Source organism: Dendrobates tinctorius, unplaced genomic scaffold (assembly GCF_039654945.1).
Source record: "Dendrobates tinctorius isolate UK_male_01 unplaced genomic scaffold, ASM3965494v1 ptg000135l, whole genome shotgun sequence".
In the NCBI taxonomy this organism is placed as follows: Eukaryota; Metazoa; Chordata; class Amphibia; order Anura; family Dendrobatidae; genus Dendrobates; species Dendrobates tinctorius.
In genome coordinates this window covers 13,200,551-13,227,445 of record NW_027361803.1, presented here as the reverse complement: position 1 = coordinate 13,227,445, position 26,895 = coordinate 13,200,551, and the positions used below count along the sequence as shown (strand labels likewise).

General features: G+C 44.0%; 1 protein-coding gene across 2 annotated transcripts in view; it reads right to left on the bottom strand.

Moving 5' to 3' along the window:
- SPEF2 (sperm flagellar 2) overlaps positions 1–26,895 on the bottom strand; it is a 127,444-nt gene that overhangs the window by 90,513 nt on the left and 10,036 nt on the right. The window contains exons 2-7 of one of the 2 annotated variants that reach the window (XM_073543926.1): positions 6,351–6,453; positions 5,087–5,339; positions 4,824–4,994; positions 2,571–2,711; positions 1,402–1,481; positions 547–736 (exon numbers count right to left, since the gene is read on the bottom strand). In XM_073543926.1, the coding sequence (XP_073400027.1) occupies positions 547–736; positions 1,402–1,481; positions 2,571–2,711; positions 4,824–4,994; positions 5,087–5,339; positions 6,351–6,453 (938 nt within the window). Of the gene's footprint in view, positions 1–546; positions 737–1,401; positions 1,482–2,570; positions 2,712–4,823; positions 4,995–5,086; positions 5,340–6,350; positions 6,454–26,895 lie in introns of those variants that run through there. The other variant, XM_073543927.1, reaches the window with a different exon arrangement.

The following is a 26,895-nucleotide window of genomic DNA, read 5'->3' as shown; positions in this document are numbered from 1 at the left end:
CAAACTTTACAGCCCCGTATACACTGGCACATCAGAGAAATCCTGACCCAAATTCAACAGCCCCGCCGTACAAAGGCACATCGGAGATCTCCTTACCCAAACTCAACAGCCTTGTACACAGGCACATCAGAGATCTACTGACCCAAACTCAACAGTCCTCTACACAAGCACATTGTAGATTTCCTGACCAAAACTTAACAGCCCCATATACACTGGCATATCAGAGATCTCCTGACCCAAACTCAACAGGCCCACCGTACACAGGCACATCGGAGATCTGACCCAAGCTCAACAGCCTGTACCCAGACAAATCGGAAATCTCCTGACCCAAACTCAACAGCCCTGTAAACAGTCACATCGGAGACCAAGGAGTTTAAGTTAGGAGATCCACGGACAGCCTGCGCATCGTGAAATGCAAATTTGCAAAACCGGCCTAATGGCAATTGCCTGCAGCTACCACATGAAAGAGGCCGTCTGTAGTGGGCCAAACCTATCATGTCCATAAAAAACCATTGTGTGAAGACGCAGAACACATAAATGCGTTACCTCCTGTGCTCCGTGAGCGACAAGCTGCTCCATCAGGATTCTGCGCCGTCGCTTCTCCCTCTGCTCACGGGACACGGCGTCCTCCTCTACCCTCTTCTGAATTTTCTTTACATAGTCTTCGGAACAGTCCAGTTTTACCACGGCCGCACCAATGCTCGCTGTGGACCTGAGTCTCTGTAAGGTTGGGCCCCTGAAAGACCATAGCATTGCGTCCTGTCAGTACCGTGATCGGTGGGATCAATCACATCCCGACTCATGATGAAAGTAGGGCCAGTCACTGTGGCTCAGCTTGTGTGTGGTACGGCAGCTCTGCACCTTTCACTTCCATGGAGTTGAGCTGAAATACCGGACACAACCTGTAGACAGGATAGGCACTGTTTTTTGCCATGTTCATCATTTGAGTTTTTGGCTTTTTTTTTTTAGGTCACCTTTCTTTTTCGTCTTTCGGGTTTTTTTAGCTAAATTTTCCAAAATAGTTTGTGAATTTTGTGCTAAATCAAAAACTTTCTTTATTTTTGTCTTTCACCTTTCCGTGAAAAAAAAAAGTTGCATGTCGCAGATAATTTGATTTATGCTATAGCAAAAAAAAAAAAATATAAAAAAAATTTGTTGAGGGCATTATGGGGTGGAATGGAGTACATTTCTGTAAAAAAAATATCACTTTTTTTTCTTGAAAAGTCACAATTGATGAATCAGATGAAAATATTTGGGAAAAAAACTGAAACCCTGACCACGAAAATGAATGTGAAGAAAAACATGTAAATGCTTAAAATAGACTTAAAAAAGGCCCCAATGAAAAGAAGAATTTGGAGCAAATCAAAAACACCAAAACCAGAATTGGGGCCGAGGTCTTACCTCCCGTTCAGGGTGACGCTGCTGGTCAGGCCGTCCTTTTTCGCTGACTTCTCAAATGTTGTTAATTCATTATAAACCTCCTAGAATAAAGCAGAATGTTATGTTGTAACCTCCGGTGTCCCTGGACATAAAAACACATCCACATGCTCAATAGGGTCGAGGAGGTCTAACAAGTGTACATCTTGTTGACAAGTTTATTCTTTTGGGTAATTTAAAAAGGGTAAAAACAAACTGATCCCAAGGTGTCTTGCTACTGTGATCGCTAGTGATCAGCTGCGATCTGTATGGTAGAAAGTGTTGGATTCCTCTGCAGCGCCACCACAGAGAAAATGAAGTATTACATGGCCCCGGTCCTCCAGAGGAAGAGCGAGGCTTCTATAGCCGATCTCATCTCCAGATTAATGGCAATCACAAATAAGGGACTCCCTTATAGCCTAGAAATGAATGATACTACAGGATAGATGATAACTTACCGACAGGTGGGGGTCCGAAGGCTGGGACCCCACCGATCAGCAGAAGGAGGACTTTTTATCCCTGACAGTGCACTAGTATCCCTGATACCATATGAAGCAGGGTGTTGGATACAGACCGCTTCTCTATTCGTTCTGCATGGATCTGCTGGAAAAAGCCGAGTGCAGAGCTCACCACCCCATAGGGAATAAAAGTGCTCGTTCTGCTGATCGGTGAGGGTCCCCGCAGTCGCACCACCACTGATCAAGTCATAGCTTATTTTTACTGGACAACCCCTTTAATGGACCCAAAAAATGAGGTTTGCTCCTCTGTACTCCGCGCTAACTCCCCAACACCCCTCTCCGGCCTCCGGTGGCGTCACTTGAGAGCTGCAGACATCCAATCAACAGCCACTGATTAGCTACAGCTTTCGTGATTTGTCAGAGCATTGTGAAATGTCAAAGTGTGCTTGCTGCAGCTGATCATAGGCCTCTGATTGGCTGCAGCACCCAGATATTCAGTACTGTGTACCCCGTTTGATCCCAGCAGACCAGCTGAGTACGCAGGAGAGGCAACAGTCAGGGAGGTGGGTATCAGTTATTTTTATTTTTCTCATCTCCCTGCCTGGACCCATTAAATAAGGGGTTGTCCAACAGTGAACAATCCCTTTAAGAACCACACACATGCACTGGACACAGGACACCGCACGTTGCCCTGACCTCGGCCTCCTTCTTCTTCCTCAGAATCTTCTGCTCCTCGATGGCCTTTAATGTCCGGTTTGCCGGTGGCTTAGGTATCTGGACGATCGCAGCTTGGATTCTGGCCATTATTTCATTTTGTCTTCTTCTTGCGCGACGAAGCTGATGGGTGCAAGAAATAAAAGCAAAATGACATGAGACATTTTGGAGCTGATCCATAAACTACAGGGTTGTGACATATCGCTAGAATCACCGCAGCCACATTTACTTGATCGGATGGGCCGGAGCCAGGCTGTGCCAGGAAAAAAAGCCAAATGGACCAACGTCACTTTTTTCTTAGGAGCGAAGGTCAGACCCCACTAATAAAACCGATATGTCATATCCGACTACTTAGTGACAAGCCTAAAGTCCAACTGATGGACCAGAATTTGCTCAGTATCAATGGTTTAGATGCGCTGGGTGGGCTGGCGGCACGGGAAGTTTGTAAGGTGCAGGCTCAAGCAATAGCTGCAGAGCAGGAAGTGAGGTCAGAGAGGTGGCGGCGGTGGTTTTGTCAACTTCTGATGAACATCCCTGTGACATGCCGCGGTCGTTGTCAGCTTGGAATCTGGTTTATGAGGGACTAGGAATGAATGGGCCTGGTGAGTTTCTTAATCCTCGCTGCTACTTTTTACCAACGGTCATGGATTAGATTAATATATCCATTATCACTGGACACCTGGCAGCATCTGCTGGGTGAAGGTTAGCAAGTGGATGACAGCTTCAGGAACAACAAACTTTTACTGTGTACTTTCTCATTAGTTACATCAAAGGTGCCGACAATTTCCCTTAGGCAGACCGGACGTCTCCGGTCCATACCAGGGACATCACATAGCAATGGAAATTCAATATTTTCCTGCCATATCGATAGTAATCTGATATCAACACCATCCATATGATAAGAGACATGATCATTTCTGTGGGTCCCAGGATTCTGGGTAACCCCAGAAATGTGATATCAATCTGCAATAGGGATAAATCATAGTCATTTTTGGGGTGTTTAGGATGGTGACAGTATGCTTGGAAATGTGGGAAAATATTACATAAATTGGATTTTTTTCCTTGCACCCATCTTTCTGTGCATACAGTAAGTCATCCTCCTCTCCACTGACTAGGAGGAGACATGTGGATGAGACCCTTTATATCTCATCCAGAAAATCTCGGAGAAGCAACGTGTATTGCAGTTCTGGCCAAACTTTTGGCGGCATTTTCTTTGCAAATAAGCGCTCACCGATCTAATCATAAGAAGTTTCTTTTTTTACCCCTTTTTACCGGGTACTGTTTTTGCCTGTTTTTATGTCTTATTTAATCTCTTTTGTGAGCACTGTACTTGTTTTTGTATATTTTATCTAAAATTTAATGTTTGTTCCTTGCTGCTCTAAATGTACCCACAACCTTGAAGAGGGAAAGTATAGTCTGGTTGTGTGATCGTGTGGATGCTTGAGTGCAAGTTAAGTATCTATCAGGTGCTTGGGAAAGCTTGGTGGCGTGTTTGCTGGTGTATTACTTAGTGCAGGTGTCCTATTGTCCTAATAAAACGACGGGTGGTGGCAGCGAAAAGTGTGCTGTGACTGTTCGTGATTAGGGAAAAGGGCCCTAAATCGTCCCTAGGACTGGGACCCTAACTATCCCTGCTCCCAAAAGTACCTCTAAACGTGAGGTTTGGGCCACCAGCCTTACTGTTCTCCTGTTATTCCCTAAGCTGTCTTGCCCCCCCCCTCCCCCACGAGGCACGGGACAGAAATGCTACTGTATGAACCAATGGGAAAAGGACAATGAGGAAAGCATACACCCAAAAACAGCACGTAACAATCTCCAGTAGCAACAACGACCTCCAATTCAGCACAGCGTCTCCAAGGAGCTAGGAAGCAAAGCTATCACTGGCAAGGAAGAGAAGGTCTGACCAGATTTTACTGGGAGAGGAAATGACCAGGTCAGGAACAGCTGTGAGATGGAGCTGCAATTTTCTAACCAGCATAGTGAGGGTCATTACCTCTTCAGCACCAAAGGAAACTAAATCCATTTAATATGAAACACAAACACACTGGCTAAATGGAAGATCTGGGATTCACAACACAGTGATTTTCTAACCCCAGATCTCTCAGGTTGTGACCTGCATGTGACCAGTGTGGAATGGTGGTCAGCCTGTGGGGTGCGCTTAGCTCTTTGTCAGCCAGTTGTGATAAGTGAGGAGTTGAGTGAGTGGGAGACACAGAGTCCCCCCTTGACAGCCACCTTTTCGATGTCTTGAATTCTTAATTCTTCTTGTATCTTCTGGATTTTCTTCATCTCGTCATTCTGAAGTCGGGCAAGTCTTTCCTCCATCTCTTTGGCTCTTAATTCGAACTGTTTGGTCACTTGCTGAAGACTTAAGTCAGACTGACGAGGGACCAAGGTCTTCAATCTCTAGAAATTCCAGGGAAAAAAACCCAAACCTTAGCACCCCCCGAATAAAGTATATGGTCCCCCACCTGCATGGAGAAGATTGTGGCGCTCACCTCCTTATACATTTCCGTTCCTATGCTCTGCAGCTTTGCTGGGGCAGCGGCTCTCAACGTCTCCAGGGCCACGCAGGTCAGCCCCGCTTTCTTTTTCTTTTGCAGGGCGATGTATAGCTGGTAGAGGAGCCTAGTGGCGGCTCCGTGCTGCTCGGACATGATATTCTGGGCCACATTTTGGTCGAACGGGATGCTCAGAAGCTGTAAGATGGGCTCCACCCGGGTGAAATTGTTCAGTTTGGAGTTGGCCGTTCTGCAAAAATACTTTCACATTGAAGAACTACCCATAGGATAAGCCATCAGTATCAGACTGATGGTGGTCCAGCCCCTGAGACCCCCACCGATCAGGCAGAACAGCACAGCTGTAGTGGTTGTTCTTGGTACTGCAGTTCAGCTCCTACTGCAGTGAATGTGACCTTAGCCACAGTACTGAGAATGACCACTACGCAGTGTATGGAGTTTGGCAGCTGATCGGCAGGGGTGCTGAGCGTCAGACCGCCACCGATATGAAAACCTGAGGATAGGTAATCAATATGGACAACTCCTTTAAGGTGCCTGTAATGTTCTAACTTTTCACAAGTCAAAACGGGATAACATCAGTGATAATACGCTGCACATGGTGAAACCCTGCAGAAATGGACCCCCGAAGTGCATGTACTGTAGATGTACTGCACAGTGAATAGATGAGAAAGAGTAAAACTGATATTATACAAAAAATAGAAAAAAAAAAGACATAGATCGTAAATGGAAAAAAAAAATTAAAGGGGTACTCTAAGTTTAGCAAATAAAACTATAAACAGGTTCCGCTATTTTGTAATAAACTTTCCGCAATTCTTTTCTGATTTTAGGGTCTCTTCTTGTAGTCTTTTGACAATCAGCTGATCACATGATTCCCCCCCTCCTGTGGAGAAACTTGGAAGTGTTTTGTTTCCCTGCAGCTCCTCCACAGGGGAAATGAGGTATTACACAGTTTCCATTCATATCAATGGTTGCGTGTGTAATACAAGATAGGATGGGTCCTCCAGAGGGAAAGACGCTCTTTATCAACTCTTCACACTGAGAATAAAAGGGGAAGATCCTGAATATAGGGGGCATATACTCTTTAAAATCACTGTTATAGGAAATTAAAAGATGGATGAATGAAAGGAAAATTATATATGAACAACAGATGAAGCGAATGACAGACTCAGGATGAGCTATAATCATCTACACTGTGACCGGGAGCAGGAGGGGTGTCGGAAGGTGTTACAGATTTAGGACTCACCTGTTTTGTGAAAACTTTTCAAAGTCATTTTGGAGTTCATATTTGTGCAACACTTCACCAATCAGGTATCCGCTGCAGAACTCCCGGGCAAAAGTCTTTGGGTCTAGAAGGAAAAAAAAGAGAGATAATAATCCAGAATGGGCAGAGGAGTGCTGTAATATAATGATCACTTAAAGAGAACCTGACATTTAAAAAGTAATCGTCACTTTAATTTTTTAATTCATAAATGAACAGGACAGGTTAAAATAAACAACTTTTGTACTTAATTTTTTATCAGAGAAATCTGCTTCTTTCTGCACCTGGACTGACCTTTCATTGCCAAAATTTCCAATTAATGTGTAAAATCTGAAAACAGACTTTCCTATCACAGACAAAAGAGACGACAGTTGGTGCTCATAAAGCTCTATGGAGACATGTAACTGCCATTACAGCAGAACTTGCAGCAGAATGCTTGTGTCAGACTCTGTATCCTCCTCCTCTACCTGTGTTTGCCTCTAGCTATTCCTCCTCTGCTTGTGCCTTCCTCCACCTCTTCCTATTTCTGTGATGGCCTCTAGCTCCTCCTCCTCTGCCTGTGTCTGCCTCTAGCTCCTCCTCCTCTGCCTGTGTCTGCCTCTAGCTTATCCTCTGCTTGTGTTGGCCTCTACCTCCTCCTTCTCTGTCTTCCTCTAGCTCCTCCTTCTCTGCCTGTGATGATCTCTAGCTACTCTTCCTCTAAATCCTCCTCCTCTGCCTGTGTCAGCCTCCTCTTCTGCATGTCAGAATCTAACTCCTCCTCCTCTGCCTGTGTCTGCCACTTGCTCCTCCTTTGCATGGGTCAGTCTCTAGTTTCTCCTCCTCTGCCTGTGTCAGCCTCTATCTCCTCCTCTGCCTGTATCTGCCTTCAGCTCCTCCTCCTCTGCCTGTGTCAGCCTCTATCTCCTCCTCTGCCTGTATCTGCCTTCAGCTCCTCCTCCTCTGCCTGTGTCAGCCTCTAGCTCCTTCTCTACCTGTGTCTGTGTAAAGGTACAGGAAGTGAAGTTCGTTGGATGCAGTGAGGAGCAGGAGGCAGAGAAGGGGTTAACAGAGTTTACTTCAAACAGGATACTCAGTACAGGGAGATGAAATCAACAACGAAATGGTACAGGAACACTGAGCGCAACATCAGAATTTGCACAAAAACACAATATCTGAGGAAGGGGTGTACGAAAGAGGTAACATCACTTGAAGTTCTTGTTGGGGAGAGGTTGGAATACCTCCTACCGGCATCGTATTCCGTGGAAAATGTCTCTGGCTCTGTTGTGGAGGAAAGAAATGCACTGTCTCCTGACCGTGCCGATGTGTCCGGGCTTGCTTGGCTTGAGTACGTTGGTATGTGGGAACAGTCTCTTTTTTTGATTCCTCTGGGATGGCGCAGTACACCAGCAGCATGCAGGCTTGCAGGCCACGGCAGCGTGCGAACCTCTAACAGGCTCGCTATGATCAGAGCGAATAAAAGTATCTTTCACTGCGAGTGATAAGAACCGGACCGGTACAGGATAGGGATGGGCGAGTCTACTCGCTAGGACTCGTTACTCGGCGAATAGTAAGGGACTCGCTGGACTCGTTACTCGGCGAGTCTCCCAGTGATTACTCGCACAGTAACGAGTCCAATGCAAGTCAATGGCAATCCTAGTTTTGTCAGAGTTTTTTTTCTCACTCGCTAGACTCGCTATATCACATCGCTGTCAACAGCGAGTCTGAGCGAGTCTACGATTCCGAGTCCTGTATACTGGATTCGGGACTCGCTTATACAGAATCTGTTATGTTCCTACAAGTTTCCAAGACAGCCTATGTCAACACACAGCGATTGTGAGCGAGTCTGAGCGAGTCTACGATTCCGAGTCCTGTATACTGGATTCGGGACTCGCAAACATAGAATCTGTTATGTTCCTACAAAGCTTCCGAGACAGCCTAGCGTGTTAGGTCAGAAAACTTTTTTAGATGGACAAGCATGTTAGCCAATCATATTCAGTAATGTTGGTTGTGGCAGGACTATGATTGGCTTCTGTCCATCGTGATGCCTATGTCATGTATGAGAGGCGAGGCTGTATATAAGCCTTTTCCACCGCCATTTCCTCTACATTCCTGAGAGATCTGAGATAGAGCAGGGTGAGGTAGATGCTTGAACAGATCATAGGGATTGTCAGTTAGTGTAGGGAAACTTCAAGATTCCTTATATTAAACCCAAACAGCTCTTCTGAGAGCTACCAGGAGGACAGAGGAGTACTGTGTAGACTGTAGGCAGGCAGGCAGGGAGGATCAAGCCTTACAGTGCAGTGCACAGTGCAGGGACTAGTGTGCAGCTTCACTGCTAGGTGTCAGCACACACACTTACCCCGCCAGCAAGTGACGCCTACAGCACCACCTAACTCCATCTCGGTGACTGTGCATTTGTCAACAATGTCACAAAAACCACAATTTCCCAAAAAAGAGGTTGCAAAGGGACGAGGTCGTGGCCGTAGCAGTGCAGGGAACATCACTTGAGCGATCTCCCTCCAGGCTGTAGTCCGCTGGATGTTATGCCCATAGGCAGGGTCAGTGGGGAGCCAAAGCAGGGGCCGAGCCTCCACCAGATCAATCAACTGCAGCGTGTTGACAGTGACACGGGCCATGATTGCTCTGTATTGCTCTGTGTGTGTGTGCACAACTCGACTCGGATTATTTCCTGTTTGCTCAAAGCATGGTGTGTGCTAGAGAAAATCGCTTCCCTCGCCTCATCGGCGCTAAATAAGACAAACAAATGCGAGTTTGGACTCGGACACAGCAGCAACAAACTGTTGCGAGTGGGGTTTACAAATCGCCAATGCAAGCGCTTTCCGAGACACATCTGCGATTTGTAAATCGCACATTACTCGCTAAGACTCGCTTCCCCATTCATTAACATTGGACTCGCTAGACTCGCAACAAGTAGCGAGTCCCGGGCTCGGACTCGCTAGAGTCAAGCGATTCCGAGTAATTTAGGACTCGCCCATCACTAGTACAGGAACATTCAAGGGCAGCTCAGTCAGGATGCTCTCTGATGGTAAGTCAATCTGCAGGGAACTAGAGTATGTGATGTTCGCAGTCGGAGCAGGGGGAAGGGAGTCAACCTTCACCCTGTAGTCATGTCACCTTCCCGCCAAATCTCACCTGTTCCCGCGCTCAGTCACTTTAATCTCCCCCATGCCCCCTACTGTCCAGTAAAAAGTTACTTTCCTTTGGGATAAATTGTCCCCCGGCAACAGTGGTGACAGTTCCGATAGTTCAGGCCCTAAAGTGCATAGAGAACTGCTGACTATGTTCTGGCTCATCTTCTTACACCCCCCTTCTCTTTCCACTCGCTATTCCATGGGCGAGTAATCTTGTGAAATGCTGGACTTTTGTTGCCTTTCTTAGCGAATTGTTGCCAAATGAACTGATCTTGATTGTAACAATTGGGGGGTTGTCCAGCCATTTTGTGTTCAGAGCGACGTAGATTGGAAGGAATAGTGGAGTCTTCTAATGGGATCACATCGGGTTGTCCTAGTGGAGGCAAAGTTGTGTTTGTACCTGCCGTAGCATTTTTTTCTGGGGTCTCAGTGCCCTGACTAACAGGTGCATCCTCAGGCTGTTGTTCGGGACTTTCTTCCTCTTCATCTTCCTCTTTCATGGGAGGCACCAACCAGGAATCTCAGGTGTTTCTTCCTCCTGTATGGGGTCTTCTGAGAGGCATGGCTGGAGCATACTTCGGCATACTACCCGAGTGGGAGCATTCTCTTCTCCTTCTGGATAAATCTCTGTACTGACCTGACGCTTAACTCTGTAGGGCCTACTCTCCCACTGGTTTTCCAGCTTGTCCCGTGGACGTTTTTCCCGCACTAACACTCGATCACCAACCTGAAGATCTGTCCCCCGCAGAGGGACCTTCTCAGGGTGCTCCAACTTCTGGAGCCGAGTTTGTACTAGACGATGTAAGGTCTGCAAACGGTGACGATGTTCTCGGACCCAGGTAGACACCCTCGTCCGTAGGTAGTCCTCCCCTGAGTCCAACTCCAGTTCCGTGACTTCTTTCCCTGTTCAGCCGAACAACAGGGAATAGGGCGTGTAACCGGTGGTTTGGTGGACTCATTGCAGATCCACATGATCTCAGACACGTACTCGGGCCACCGAGCCTTCCGATCCTCTTCCAAGGTCCTTAACATCTGGATCAGAGTACGGTTAAATCGGAAGCAGGCCCCGTTTCCATGAGGGTGGTACGGTGTGGTATGAGACCTGTCAAACTGATTTATCTGTTGTAGCTCATCCATTACTCTTCCCAGGAAACAGGCTCCTTGATCAGAATGGATCCGCAGCGGGCAACCGTAGACCTGGATGAAATTTTTACAGAGGGCATGAGCAGCAGACTCAGCTGTTTGGTCCCGGGTGGGCATTACAACAATGAACTTCGTGAAATGATCTACCATCACTAGACAGTGATCGTATCCTTGATGTGCTGGCCCAATGGTCAAGTAGTCAATGGTCAATAATTCCAGGGGGGCTGATGTCACTATGGTTTGTGTAGGAGCCCTTTGTTCTGGGGATTTGGCCAACTCACATGCCCGACAGAGTTTACAAGCCTCTTCAACCGCTGTTCTTAAAGGGATCTGTCACCCCATTTTTCGACTATTAGCTGCCGGCACCACCATCAGGGGCTTATCTACAGCATTCTGTAATGCATGAAAACCCGGCACTGACGCCAGCACTGGGACTGCAGCGTGCGGCTGCATAGAAATACATGTAGCCGTACGCTCCGGTCCCAGTGCCTTCGGCTGTGCCAAATTTTCATACTTGCAAGTGAGTATGAGCCATTATGCTGATGACACTCAGATCTACCTCTCTGGTCCAGACATCACCTCTCTGGTCTCCAGAATCCCGGAGTGTCTATGAGCCATATCCTCCTTCTTCTCCTCTCGCTTCTTCAAACTCAATATGGACAAATCTGAACTCCTCATCCTTCCTCCATCTCACAGATATTCCTTACCCGACCTATCTATCACAATTATCGACATCACGCTTTCCCCCGCACCGGAAGTCCGCAGCCTCGGAGTAACCTTTGACTCTGCCCTGTCCTTCAAACCACAGCTCTTTCTGCCTCCTGTCGCCTCCAGCTCAAAAATATCTCCAGAATCCGTCCTTTCCTCAACCCTCAATCTGCTAAAATGCTTGTGCATGCCCTCATCTCCCGCCTCAACTACTGCAACATCCTTTTCTGTGGTCTCCCTGCTAACACCCTCGCACTTCTCCAGTCCATCCTTAACTCTGCTGCCCGACTAATTCATCTCTATCCTCACTACTCCTCCTCTTCTCCCCTCTGCAAAACTCTTCATTGGCTCCCATTCCTCAAGATATCCAGTTCAAATTAATAACACTAACCTACAAAGCCATCTATACCCTGTCTCCTCCATATATCTCTGAACTAATCTCCCAATATCTTCCCTCACATAATCTTCGGTCCTCCAATGACCTCCTTCTCTCCTCCACGCTAATTCGCTCCTCACCTAATCGCCTCCAAGACTTCTCCCGAATAGCCCCCATCCTCTGGAATTCTTTGCCCCAACACGTTCGACTATCAACCACATTCTGATCCTTCAGACGGAACCTGAAAACCCATCCCTTCAGGAAAGCTCACAGCTTGCAAATGATCCCCGCTGCCTCCTCACCACTACCAAAGCTACCGCCTCACCAACACCGGAGCTGCTGCAACCCCCCCGACCTACTGTCTCCTTCCCCACCATCCTGTAGAATGTAAGCCCACTGTCATGATTCCAGTGCGGGTTGGACCCACACGCTTGGGGTTAATGTCTGGAACCAGTGCTGGTGGACCTGCACTTCTGGGATTAAATGTTATGATCTCAGTGCAGGCTCTTACCTGCACACCTGGGGCTTATTATTGTGGCCTCTCCTTGGTTCTGGGAAAGCTTTTTATAGCCTCAGGAAGCTCCAATCCCCATCAGTTATACTTTCGCCCTTGGCAGAGTTGTGTTGACCCCTGAGTGTGTTTGTGCTGTGTTCTTGTTTGCCTGATACTTCGGTTTCGACTCGGTCTGTTCTCTGGATACTGCTTGTTGGATTCAGCTTGGTACATTCTATGTCTGTTTGGCTTTGACCGCTGCCTGGCCCCGACTATCCGTTCTGTCTCATTCCTGGTACTTTACTGCTATCTCTGTGTATGACCCCGTTTGTCTGACCTGAGCATTCCTGTTGCTGTGTCCTGCTGATCTCTGGCAGCAGGACGCTAAGCCCCGCCCCTTGCAGTCACATGACCGTAGGTCCTTCGCTACTTGCTAACTTCAGCGTCTCCAGGTCCTGTTTGCCTGAGCTTCCCGGCCATATCTGACACTGGGCCCCCCTGCAGTGTGGGTGAGTCCCTGCTCAGCGGTGGCTGCACGCCGGCGCTGACAGGACCGTGACACCCGCAAAGGCTGGGTCATCTCCCCCCCTGTATCAGTCTGTGATTGTTAGTTTGTCTATTATAAGTGATATCTATAATTTGTATGTAACCCCTTCTCATGTACAGCACCATAGAATCAATGGTGTTATATAAATAAATAAATAATAATAATAATTTAAGTCATATGCTGTTCATTTCCTTGTGATCCTCCTTGAGATGGTTCTACTCCTTCATTGGAGTCCAGCTGTGTTTAGTTAATCTGATAGGACTTGATTTGTAAAGGCGCACACCTGTCTATATAAGACCTCACAGTGCATGTCAGAACAAATGAGAATCATGAGGTCAAAGGAACTGGCCAAGGAGCTCAGAGACAGAATTGTGGCAAGGCACAGCTCTGGCCAAGGTTACAAAAGAATTTCTGCAGTACTCAAGGTTCCTAAGAGCACAGTGGCCTCCATAATCCCTAAATGGAAGAAGTTTGGGACCACCAGAAGTCTTCCTAGACCTGGCTGTCCAGCCAAACTGAGCAATCGTGGGAGAAGAGCCTTGGTGAGAGAGGTAAAGAAGAACCCCAAGATCACTATGGCTGAGCTCCACAGATGCAGTAGGGAGATGGGAGAAAGTTCCACAAAGTCAACTACCACTGCAGCCCTCCACCAGTCGGGCCTTTATGGCAGAGTGGCCCAACGGAAGCCTCTCCTCAGTGCAAGACATATGAAAGCCCACATAGAGTTTGCAATAAAACCACATGAAGACTATGAGAAATAAGATTCTCTGGTCTGATGAGACGAAGATAGAACTTTTTGATGATAATTCCAAGCGGTATGTGTGGAGAAAACCAGGCACTGCTCATCACCTGCCCAACACAATCCCAACAGTGAAACATGGTGGTGGCAGCATCATGCTATGGGGTGTTTTTCAGCTTCAGGGACAGGACGACTTGTTGCAATTGAAGGAAACATGAATGTGTCCATGTACTGAGATATCCTGGATGGAAACCTCTTCCAGAGTGCTCTGGACCTCAGACTTGGCCGAAGGTTCACCTTCCAACAAGACAATGACCCTAAGCACACAGCTAAAATAACAAAGGAGTGGCTTCAGAACAACTCTGTGACCATTCTTGACTGGCCCAGCCAGAGCACTGACCTAAACCCATTTGAGCATCTCTGGAGAGGCCTGAGAATGGCTGTCCACCAACGTTCACCATCCAACCTGACGGAACTGGAGAGGATCTGCAAGGAGGAATGGCAGAGGATCCTCAAACTGTGGAGATGTTTATTATGTGCCATAGCCGAGCACCGTACCAGGCGGATCATAGTAAGAGGCGCAGAGCGATTGTGCCTCTTTCCTCCAATGGTCTACATGGATATCACAGATCACCAGGCTGGAATTTTCTGATAGACAGAAACAGATGTAGCAAACGCCAACATGACCGACTCTATAAGACAATGGAGCAGAATGACCAAGGGACCTGCATACTCTGCCTCCAGGAGGCAACACAGACACCTGAATCAATGTACCTCACTATAAGTCGATAGAGCGACTAAAAAATAACAGAGACCCCAACCCTGAAGTAACTCAGGATCAGTAAGGTAATGTATGTACACAGTGACTGCACCAGCAGAATAGTGAGTGCAGCTCTGGGGTATAATACAGGATGTAACTCAGGATCAGTAATGTAATGTATGTACACAGTGACTGCACCAGCAGAATAGTGAGTGCAGCTCTGGGGTATAATACAGGATGTAACTCAGGATCAGTAATGTAATGTATGTACACAATGACTGCACCAACAGAATAGTGAGTGCAGCTCTGGAGTATAATACAGGATGTAACTCAGGATCAGTAATGTAATGTATGTACACAGTGACTGCACCAACAGAATAGTGAGTGCAGCTCTGGGGTATAATACAGGATGTAACTCAGGATCAGTAATGTAATGTATGTACACAGTGACTGCACCAGGAGAATAATGAGTGCAGCTCTGGAGTATAATACAGGATGTAACTCAAGATCAGTAATGTATGTACACAGTGACTGCACCAGCAGAATAGTGAGTGCAGCTCTGGGTTATAATACAGGATGTAACTCAGGATCAGTAATGTAATGTATGTACATATGTACACAGTGACTGCACCAGGAGAATAGTGAGTGCAGCTCTGGAGTATAATACAGGATGTAACTCAGGATCAGTAATGTAATGTATGTACACAGTGACTGCACCAGCAGAATAGTGAGTGCAGCTCTGGAGTATAATACATGATGTAACTCAGGATCAGTAATGTAATGTATGTACACAGTGACTGCACCAGCAGAATAGTGAGTGCAGCTCTGGGGTATAATACAGGATGTAACTCAGGATCAGTAATGTAATGTATGTACACAGTGACTGCACCAGCAGAATAGTGAGTGCAGCTCTGGAGTATAATACATGATGTAACTCAGGATCAGTAATGTAATGTATGTACACAGTGACTGCACCAGCAGAATAGTGAGTGCAGCTCTGGGGTATAATACAGGATGTAACTCAGGATCAGTAATGTAATGTATGTACACAGTGACTGCACCAGCAGAATAGTGAGTGCAGCTCTGGAGTATAATACATGATGTAACTCAGGATCAGTAATGTAATGTATGTACACAGTGACTGCACCAGCAGAATAGTGAGTGCAGCTCTGGGGTATAATACAGGATGTAATATAGGTGTATAAGATAAGAGTTAATACATATTGAGCTGTGGACAGGGATCTGTAAACTTTTAACCTATAGTCTATAATGAATATTACCCGGCTGGTCTACTATTTTAGATAGGAAAAAAACCAAATCATTACAGGATCTCATCAGCTCGGCAGCAGTGCAGACATGTAAGGTGGATCCTATGGGGACGGAGAAGTGTTTGTTTGGTTGATGGAGGTGACTCACAGAACGGAGGAGCTGGTGTAAAGGGCTGGTTTTATTTAGGAATGTTCCCACTGGTGTAATAAACTCTTCCTTCCCAGTGACCATGCTGGAAATGATAATGGTCAATGGGGTCAGCAAAATGAATCGCCGATGGTTTTCAGCAGGACTCCTGACTCCTTCACTATCATTGCAATATTATTCTGGAGATCTTTAAAAATCTTACAAAAACAGAGAACCAAAGAGAAAGCATTCAGAGAGCCCTGCTCCCTCAGTACTTTTGCATCTGTTTTATCTCAGAAAGGAAATGTAGCATCAACTGTTCTTCACTGTCCTATTAAGGGAATAGAAGAATCCAGGATATCTATGAACAGAAATATAGTGAGGAAACACTTAGCTAGCCTAAATGAATTCAAGTCTCCAGGTCCAGATGAATTACACCCCAGAGTCCCGAAGGAGATAGCTGAAGAAATTTCTGAACCCCTCTCCATAATCTTTGAAAATTCTTGGAGAACAGGAGAAGTCCCAGAAGACTGGAGAAGAGCAAATGTTGTTCCTATCTTAAAAAGGGGAAGAAGGTGGACCCAGGCAACTATAGGACGGTGAGTCTGACTTCTATACCAGGAAAGATCTTTGAACAAATTATTAAACATGTATGTCAGTACCTGGATAAGAATGAAGTGATTAAACAGAGTCAGCATGGGTTTGTAACTAATAAGTCATGTCAGACTAACTTAATTTCCTTCTATGACAGAATCACTGATTGGGTGGATCAGGAAAATGCTGTAGATATAGTATATCTTGACTTCAGCAAAGCATTTGACAAAGTATCTCACACAATCCTTATTGAAAAAATGACTAAGCATGGAATGGACAAGGCAACTGTTAGGTGGCTTCATAACTGGCTTAGTGATCGGACCCAAAGAGTGGTCGTAAATGGCTGTACGTCCAGCTGGAAGAATGTCTCAAGTGGGGTACCACAGGGCTCTGTCCTGGGCCCTGTATTGTTCAACATCTTTATCAACGATTTAAATGAAGGAATTGAGGGTAAACTGATTAAATTTGCTGATGACACAAAGGTAGGAGGGATAGCTAATACTAGAGAAGAGAGAGAGGATTCAAAAAGATATAAATAAACTGGAGAAGTGGGCAGCAACTAACAGAATGGTTTTTAACAGGGAAAAATGCAAAGTACTACATCTGGGCAATAAAAATGAATAAGCATATACAGAATGGGAGGAATAGGGCTAAGCAACAGCACATGTGAAAAAGACTTGGGTATACTAATAGATCACAGACTGAACATAAGTCAACAGTGTGATGCAGCAGCAAAAAAGGCAAATGCAATTCTAGGATGTATTAAAAGAAGCATACAGTCTAGATCACGTGAAGTCATTATTGCCCTCTACTCCTCTTTGGTCAGACCTCATCTGGAATATTGTGTCCAGTTTTGGGTGCCACATTTTAAAAAAGACATCAACAAACTGGAGCAAGTTCAGAAAGGAGCGACCAGAATGGTGACCGGTCAGCAAATCCTGTCTTATGAGGAAAGGTTACAGGATTTGGGAATGTTTAGCTTGCAGAAGAGAAGACTTAATAGCTGTCTACAAATATCTAAAGGGCTGTCACATTGTAGAAGGATCATCTTTATTCTCATTTGCACAAGGAAAGACTAGAAGCAATGGGATGAAACTGAATGGGAGGAGACACAGATTACATATAAGAAAAAACTTCTTGACAGTTAGAGTGATCAATGAGTGGAACAGGCTGCCACGAGAAGCGGTGAGTTCTCCTTCAATGGAAGTCTTCAAACAGAGGCTGGACAGACATCTGACTGGGATGATTTAGTGAATCCTGCTTTGAGCAGGGGGTTGGACCAGATGTCCCAGGAGGTCCCTTCCAACTCTACGATTTTATGATTCTATGATGGCAGTATAATCCCGCACATCAGTAATCCTGAGCTGGATGATGAGCCTCCCTGAGCTGTGCAGGATTTCCTCCCCGGAGCACACAGGGGACACCTTGGGGACAAGCACCAGCAACACTACGGTACAAAACATCAGTAACTAAAGCAAATATGGTGAGGCCGTCAAAGTGTCAGCAGCGGCGCATGGATGGATGTGTGCACAGGGCTGAGCTCGCCGTCACCATCTGTGCTCGTCAATAAGACGCCGCCGGCAGGTGAACCTTAAAGGGTGACTCCAGTGCACAGAGGAGATTCCCAATGTAATAATTCACAAGAGAAATTGTCAGACTCTACGGGGAATAAGTACGGCATGCCTTCTGTTTACTAGGTAGTGACAGGAGCAAAACAGAGAAAACAGGATCTAATCACTCCTATAATGACAGATAATGGTGATTACATTCATGTCTGTCTACAAAATACCCATCCTCTCCACTGTGCTGCACTGCCCTACATCATCTCCTCCTGTCTTCCACAATACCCGTCCTCTCCACAGTGCTGCACCGCCCTACATCACCTCCTCCTGTCTTCCACAATACCCGTCCTCTCCACAGTGCTGCACCGCTCTACATCACCTCCTCCCCTGTCTACCACAATAACCACCCTCTCCACAGTGCTGCACCGCCCTACATTACCTCCTCCTGTCTTCCACAATACCCGTCCCCTCCACAGTGCTGCACTGCCCTACATCACTTCCACCTGTCTACCACCCTACCTGTCCTCTCCACTGTGCTGCACCGCTCTACATCACCTCCTCCCCTGTCTACCACAATAACCGCCCTCTCCACAGTGCTGCACCGCCCTACATTACCTCCTCCCCTGTCTACCACAATACCCATCCTCTACACAGTGCTGCACCGCCCTACATCACCTCCTCCTCCTGTCTTCCACAATACCCGTCCTCTCCACAGTGCTGCACCGCCCTACATTACCTCCTCCTGTCTTCCACAATACCCGTCCTCTCCACAGTGCTGCACCGCCCTACATCACCTCCTCCTGTCTTCCACAATACCCGTCCTCTCCACAGTGCTGCACTGCCCTACATCACTTCCACCTGTCTACCATCCTACCTGTCCTCTCCACTGTGCTGCACCGCTCTACATCACCTCCTCCCGTCTACCACAATAACTGCCCTCTCCACAGTGCTGCACCGCCCTACATTACCTCCTCCCCTGTCTACCACAATACCCATCCTCTACACAGTGCTGCATCGCCCTACATCACCTCCTCCTGTCTACCACAATACCTGTCCTCTCCATTGTGCTGCACCGCCCTACATCACCTCCTCCCCTGTCTACCACCCTACCTGTCCTCTCCACAGTGCTGCATCGCCCTACATCACCTCCTCTTGTCTACAATAACCGTCCTGTCCACAGTGCTGCATCGCCCTACATGACCACTTCCTGTCTACCATAATAACCGTCCTCTTCAAAGTGCTGCACCGCCCTACATCACCTCCTCCTGTCTACCACAATACCCATCCTCTCCACAGTGCTGCACCGCCCTACATCACCTCCTCCTGTCTACCACAATACCCATCTTCTCCACAGTGCTGCACAGCCCTACATCACCTCCTCCTGTCTACCACAATACCTGTCCTCTCCACTGTGCTGCACCGCCCTACATTGCCTCCTCCCCTGTCTACCACAATACCCATTCTCTCCACAGTGTTACACCGCCCTACATATCCTCCTCATCTGTAATATCGCAATATGTCCCTATTAGTGATGAGTGAGTATATTCGTTGCTCGGGTGTCCCCCGAGTATTTTGGCGTGCTCGGAGATTTAGTTTTCGTCATCTCATTTCAATGATTTGCGACTTGTAGACAGGCTGAATACATGTGGGAATTCCCTAACGAAGAAGGCATTCCACACATGTATTCAAGCTGTCTAGCAGTCGCAAATCATGCAGCTGGAAATTGTTAAATATTAATAATCCGTTAATTTCTTATAAGACTCAGTTCTGTACATTGCTTTAGCTTACACGACATAGGCTATTTTTAAGCTTGGCTCATGGTAGAAAGACAGCTCCATATATGTAGAGACCACGTGCTTTAGGAGACGTATATAATTCATGGCTAACTGTAGAGGTCGCTCTTCTTCTTCCCTCACCATCATGAGACACAGACGCAAGATGACATAACTCAACAGCTGGTATGTTACTTTAGTACGAAGAAGCCGAACTGAGAGACAGACGCCATTTGCCATGTGAGATCCCGGAGAGAAAGAAGAATACATGCTGCTTTGCTATGAACAACGGACAATATCTCTTTCACTTATTTTTATTCACCTGTTTTTCTGTAATAACCTTTCTTTGATGGAAGAATCCAAATAAACCACTATATTTTTATCTGGTAACTAGTCCTGAGTATTTTACAGGATAAGCATTATTTTACATTGGAGAGCCAGCCAGATCTGAATTTTTGTACTTTTTTGCGGATTTCCCTCAACTTGCCCACACGGGGGATTGGACTTTGCTAACGTCAAATCATATGTGCAAGTTATCGGGAATTCCACTACTTACAAGAATCACACAGAACCTAGAAGTAAGAATTGCCAGATAGATTGAGAAGTACAACAAGTGCCAAAGTGTCAGACGTGCTGAAACCAAGACAGGAACCCAGCGTTGTCCATCAAAGGAACAAGCTGAGACATTTCAAGGTAAGATAAAATGGATGTCATTAATTGTCTTGCTAAGCAGAGTAAATTGAAATTTAAGTCTGTAGACAATTCTAATTCAGAAGTTTTATGGTTAAGTTTATATGCCGAGTGTGAACTCGAGAATCAGAGGTTAGATTCTAAGTTTTTCAATAGAGAAAGAGAGAGATTAAAAAATATTCTACAGATGGTAGATATATTTCATAGATCTGTGTCAGAGAAATCCAAAAATGATTGTTGTGATGTTCTCGAGATTGGCTGTAAAGTTAGTGAGATTGACTGTAATCAAGTGTCAGTAGCAGCAGTTATTGAAGGTGACCTTGCAGACGTGGAACAAGATGGAGAAGTAGGAGGAGACTTCAGAACTGACGTAGAGGACGTACAAGGGAAAGATGTACCACTAAAAATAGACGACTCACAGGCCCAAATCCGAAGGAAAACTTTGATAAAGATATGCCAAATAATTCCTGCTTATGACAACAAAATAGATGTTTGTAGAAACTCTGAGATTTTTGAAAGTTGTACTGATAAATTTGATTTATCTAACGAGGAGAAGAATCAGTTGTTCAAAATGTGGATCCCTGTAAATTTTGCTAGGAGATTGTCTTTAAAGTTATCTGGTGAAACACATGAGAATTTAACTGATAAAGACAGATTAAAAATTCTCATTTTTTGTTCATCAAATGAAAATCATCCAGATATTGATATTCTTCAAAAATTAAGAATTGGTCGGAAGGAATGTATTTTTACGTTCATGTCCATATATGAACGTTTGTACAAAATGCTGAGTGAGAATGTCAAAACACCGTCCCTCATAAGGAGTTTTGTAAGCAAATTTTGGTTTCTAAATCCTGCATCTCGTGTTATTGCGTCACAAAAAGATTCTTTGTTTGAATGTGCGCAATCCCTTGATTTTGCCAGAAAACACGAGAATCGTGAGAGGAAAGTACATTGTGCTAATTTTGTAAAGACAGGCGGAGTAAAATCTTATCAGAAGCCTGTATTAGCAAAGCCTTCTAAAATGAGTTTTCCCCAAAAGCAAATATATGAAGAACAAAGAAAATCACATGTTTGTTATAAGCCATATGGAATGATGCAAAGAATCACCGAAAAGACACAAATTGAATTAAGAAAAATGATGAGTTCTGATTTTCTTTCTGTAACAAAGATGGCCGAATTTAACAGACAGAAACAGGTGGTGAGTGACATCATGGCCTGTAAACTGAATACTCTGCTCCAAGAATCTATCAGCTTTAAAATGGCAAGAACCTTTCAGGATATTTTTTGCAGAGAAATAAGTATGGGTGTAGGAATTGGCTAGGAAAAAAGTAATATATATTGTGTAACAGTGTTATACAATTAGTGAGTTATAGAGTATAATCCTGTAGTTTTATGGTTTGTGGATATATACATAGTCATACAGTATATATAGAGTGTTTGTAGAAGTAGAAATAGTAGAACTGTATTTTTTAATGAAAATTAAAATCTACATCAGTAATAATATTTAGAATATGAATATGATATTAACCTTATTTTTTATGTTTCCTTAGAATTTTCATTTCAAAGCAGGACTTAATCGAGAAAAATTCTCTTCCAAGGATTTATGCCTTTATTTACACAGGAAGTTGCAATATTGCATGATTTTATATATCTAACCCTTAAAAGGAAATAACTAATTGCTTTTTAAAATGTTCTGGGTGTGTGCTTTACTGCATGGTTTGAATGACAACCACAGCAGGGGAATTTGAACCTTGTTCTAATAATACAAGTAGACCAGTATACTATGTCCCTGTTCTTTGGGAAAAGAATTTTTAAGGGGGTCTCAACTTTTGCAAAGCAATGGAATTTTTTTTCCAGGCCTAAATGTCAAGTATACATATACATATATTTATGTCATGTGGGGAATATTCAAAGAAATTAAGAGACTAAATTGAAATAGTTTACAATGCATTGATAATTAGGATAATTTGGGTTAAAATACGTGTATTCATCACACCTTCATATGTGAGGTATTTGGTTTAAAGTTAATATGTGACACAGTCTGAGTGACAGTGACTGAGTGTATGAGCAGCTGCTGAGCGAGTAATGTGATACGTTTGTATGAGGCCTCAGGATTCTGAATGAGGAAAGAAAAAAAAAAAAACCCAAAGCTTTTATCTTTAGGAGAAATATGCAGATCAGTTAAATTATTAGAATATTAGGATATATAATGAAATATTATCTATACAACATATATTTCTGTATTTCTATAGTAATTATTTCTTGATTTAGTTAATTGTGGATAAGTGCAAAGTGCAATCGCACATCAAAATGGTTTATGCAAATTAATTTTTCCAAAGAATAATTTTATGATATTCAAATTAATTTTGATGGTTACACATCTTCAGACAAATAATGGTATAAGCAAGTATAATATTTACATAATTTATACATTAATTATTTTTATTTTGGTTTTGATAAATGAATTATTTCATAGAACAATATTTTTTGGTATTAAGGGGGAAAATATGTTTTTGATCCTGACTACATCATCACATTTGATTAATACCTCTTCTTCACACATTTTAATAGGAAAGAATATTAATAAGGTACAATGGTATAAGTATTGGGTATAATAACAAGTATTATAAAGAGTCATTTCTTTACACTAAGAGGAATTACATGCAAAGTTGCATAATTTGAATATTTTGATAACACAAGTTTATGACAATTATGAAATAATCCAGATCATGGAAATATTAAGGGTATATGTTACTGAAGACATAACTACTCTGCATCAACATAAAGGCCTTATTCTTATTTTTATTTTTATTCTTATTTTTCATTATTTTTAATTCTTTCACCAATATTTAGTAAAGTAATATCTACTGAGAATATTGCTTCATTAAATATAGCAATTATATGGTTCTTTTACTAAGGAAAATGTTTCACTTCTGAGTTATATGCAACAATTCTTTTATTCATTCATTCGCTCACTCATATATTCTTATTTTGGTTCATGGCTTTACATTCCTACATATTATTAGTATAATAAATATAGTCCTTATTAATAAAGATGATAACACTGGTTACATAAAACACAGTGACACCTATGGGTTGAAAAAGGTAATTACACCTATGACATAAAAAAAAATGTTCTATCACATGAAAAAATACGGATAATAATGTATTATCACTTATTATTGGTTTATTATTTCAAATATTGAAATCCATATATGGTACAAATTCTGATAATAATTTTATGGATATTACTGATTGCTATGGTACGCTGTGATATTATAGGATAGGAAAATTACCAGATTTGGTATAGACTAGGGAATGAAGACTTCAAGCAAGATACTGAAATTATGTTAATAAAGACTTTTCACATTTCTAAACTTCATTGATTTTTATCAGTTGCAAGAAGAAGAATGCCGCGATCCAGAAGTCCCAGAAGGTAACAAAGCTATGATTACTGAGTAATGAACTGTGTTAATTACAAATGCAGTATCCACCACTGACAGTCACAAGTGCAGTATCCACCACTGACAGTCACAAGTGCAGTATCCACCACCGACAGTCACGATTAAAGTGTCTAACCTGACAACCAGAGGACGATGATCCTATGATGCTGAGATGAACTGTGTTATCACGTTCTTATCAAGTTCCAGAGGTTTTCAATCACCTGAAAAGCTTCGATGAAAGCTGGTGAACAATGAAGGTAATTATCAGGAAGCTACAACCCTGACATATGTCCTGTGCATTAGGACAAGGACTGGTTATGGTGCTATGTTTAGCAAGGAAGAGTCATTTTAACCCTTGCTTTGCTGACCAAAGACGTCACACCTGTTCAAAGACCAGTGCCGATGGAGGATTCCAGAATATCCAAGGCGAGCCAATATAAGCCCAGGTTTTTAAAGATGACACTGCACAGATATTAAAGCTGCATAGACTTTGTTTTCGTATTAACATTTGAAATTATGGACTTTGATTTGATACACAACACAATTTCTATATGCTATAGAAAAACTGTATTTTTAAAAGAACCAAGAAGAGGACAGAAGACATCAAAATGAAGACCAGATGACATCAGATGATGACTGGACCTGAGATGCTTCAATTTAGACTTAGGGAAGTATAATTATACATATTTTATATAAATATTGTTCACGACTTACCATAACATGAATTCACATCAATTATGTCATTGAGTACTTATAACGGTAATCTGATATTATTATTATTATTATTATTATTGATATTAAATTATTTTGTCAAAGAAGAAGAAAAGAAGAAAAAAGATCGTTATATTTGAGGGTTCCAGTTAATGTCTGTCTCCCTCAAAAGGGGGAATTGTTAAATATTAATAATCCGTTAATTTCTTATAAGACTCAGTTCTGTACATTGCTTTAGCTTACACGACATAGGCTATTTTTAAGCTTGGCTCATGGTAGAAAGACAGCTCCATATATGTAGAGACCACGTGCTTTAGGAGACGTATATAATTCATGGCTAACTGTAGAGGTCGCTCTTCTTCTTCCCTCACCATCATGAGACACAGACGCAAGATGACATAACTCAACAGCTGGTATGTTACTTTAGTACGAAGAAGCCGAACTGAGAGACAGACGCCATTTGCCATGTGAGATCCCGGAGAGAAAGAAGAATACATGCTGCTTTGCTATGAACAACGGACAATATCTCTTTCACTTATTTTTATTCACCTGTTTTTCTGTAATAACCTTTCTTTGATGGAAGAATCCAAATAAACCACTATATTTTTATCTGGTAACTAGTCCTGAGTATTTTACAGGATAAGCATTATTTTACAGAAATCCCGAGCAACGAGTACCTATATATCATCACACAACAGGTATGGCACTACAGACAATATACGATCACAGGCGGACTTACGAAACACGTAGTCCAGAGAAGAGAACCATGACTATAAAAACACTAGACTTTGAGATCATTAAAATATTAAGGACAAAAAAACAAACAAAAGTGTCCAGTAGGAGGGGCCCTCATAACGGAATACAGAATCACATAGCGAGAATAGTAAATATAGAGCTCCTAAAGTTCAATAACAAATAATAAACTCCCCATATAAAACGGGATATTAATCAATCCTAGAGTAGGAAGTATAGTGAACAATTGCTATACAAATTATTAGGAGCAAAAGTGACCCTAGCACAAGTGACTGTCAATACAATAGACTCCCTATATATAAAATCATAACGCTCCTGCACCATATAAGGGATGCAATTAACGTTCCACACATTCAAGGTGCAGGATCCTCAATGGATTTTAAAAAGGAGTTTCCCAACATATGATGACATAAATAAGTAAGTAGAATACATTGCCTGCAATACAGCAAGACAGAAACCAGTGCCAGAGTCAGCGCCGGCCAAGTGACCCCCCCCACCCAACGCACGTTTCGCCCTAGCTTCTTCTGGGGGCGTGTCTGGGGGACGAGTGATGAACCTATTATTATCCCGTTTTATATGGGAAGTTTATTGTTACGTGTTACGGAACCACTCAGCACCCAGAATATGTTGTGCAGTTATATGTATGTATAATAGGTTCCATGGGAGATGCATGTCCCTAATGCATCAGCCCACAGGCTGCGCCCAGCCGTCCCCCTCCCCCCCACCTTTTGTAATTCCCACAGTAAACATCGGCAGGCTCCGGCCACCTGCGGCTTTTGTAATGCATGTCTGGCCTGCCGCTTTTCTATTGGCCTGCCCTCTGTATCTGTGTAATATATTCTGTATCCTGTGAGTAAAGTGTTGTCAGACTGGAAATACATGGAGAAGCAGTGATCTTTCATATGCGCCCATGTAACCAAGGAATTCCAGCCAGCGTCATTCATTCAGACTCCAGCCAACGCAGAGTAGACCTCCGGAAACACGGGGTGGTAATGAAAGAGGTACCCGAGATTGGAAGACCCCGTTACACTGGTGGCAGCCAGCGGGATATGATACCCCTTCTATAGGAGGAAAGGAATGAATGTAAAACAACTACCAGAAGTTAAAGAGGACTACATTAAAAGATCTGGTGGAAGCCCGAGGGTTGATCGCCAGCAACAAAACAAAGGCGGATTTGATAGCAGCCATCATGGAACACGACAGTGCAGCGCCCCCCAATGTGAACGTGGAGGAGACTGAATTCCAGAGGGAGGTAAAGAACAGACTGGCTGTCTATGGCCCAAACAATGCAGTAGAGATCATACGAGAGGTGATGGCTGATGTGCGTACTGATCTGAAGGAAAAGATGGCCGAGCGGACCAGGATAGAGCTAGCCAAGATGGAGATGGCAGAGCGGACCAAAGTGGAGCTGGCCAAGATGGAGATGGCAGAGCGGAGAGAGCAGAGTCAGCGAGCAGGGGGAGCTCTGGCCTTCGACCAGGTACCTTCAACAGTAAGCCACAAAAAGATCCAGTATAATGCCTTCCGACAGTTGAGGGAGGCAGAGGAAGACATTGATGGCTTTCTGCAGGACTTTGAGCGGCAGTGTGCCCTTCATCAAGTAAAGTCGGAGGAACGGGTTCAGATTCTGGCCAGCAAGCTTACAGGCTGGGCAGTGGACGCCTATCGCACGGTACCTGATGAGGACTGTATGGACTATGAGAGGATCCA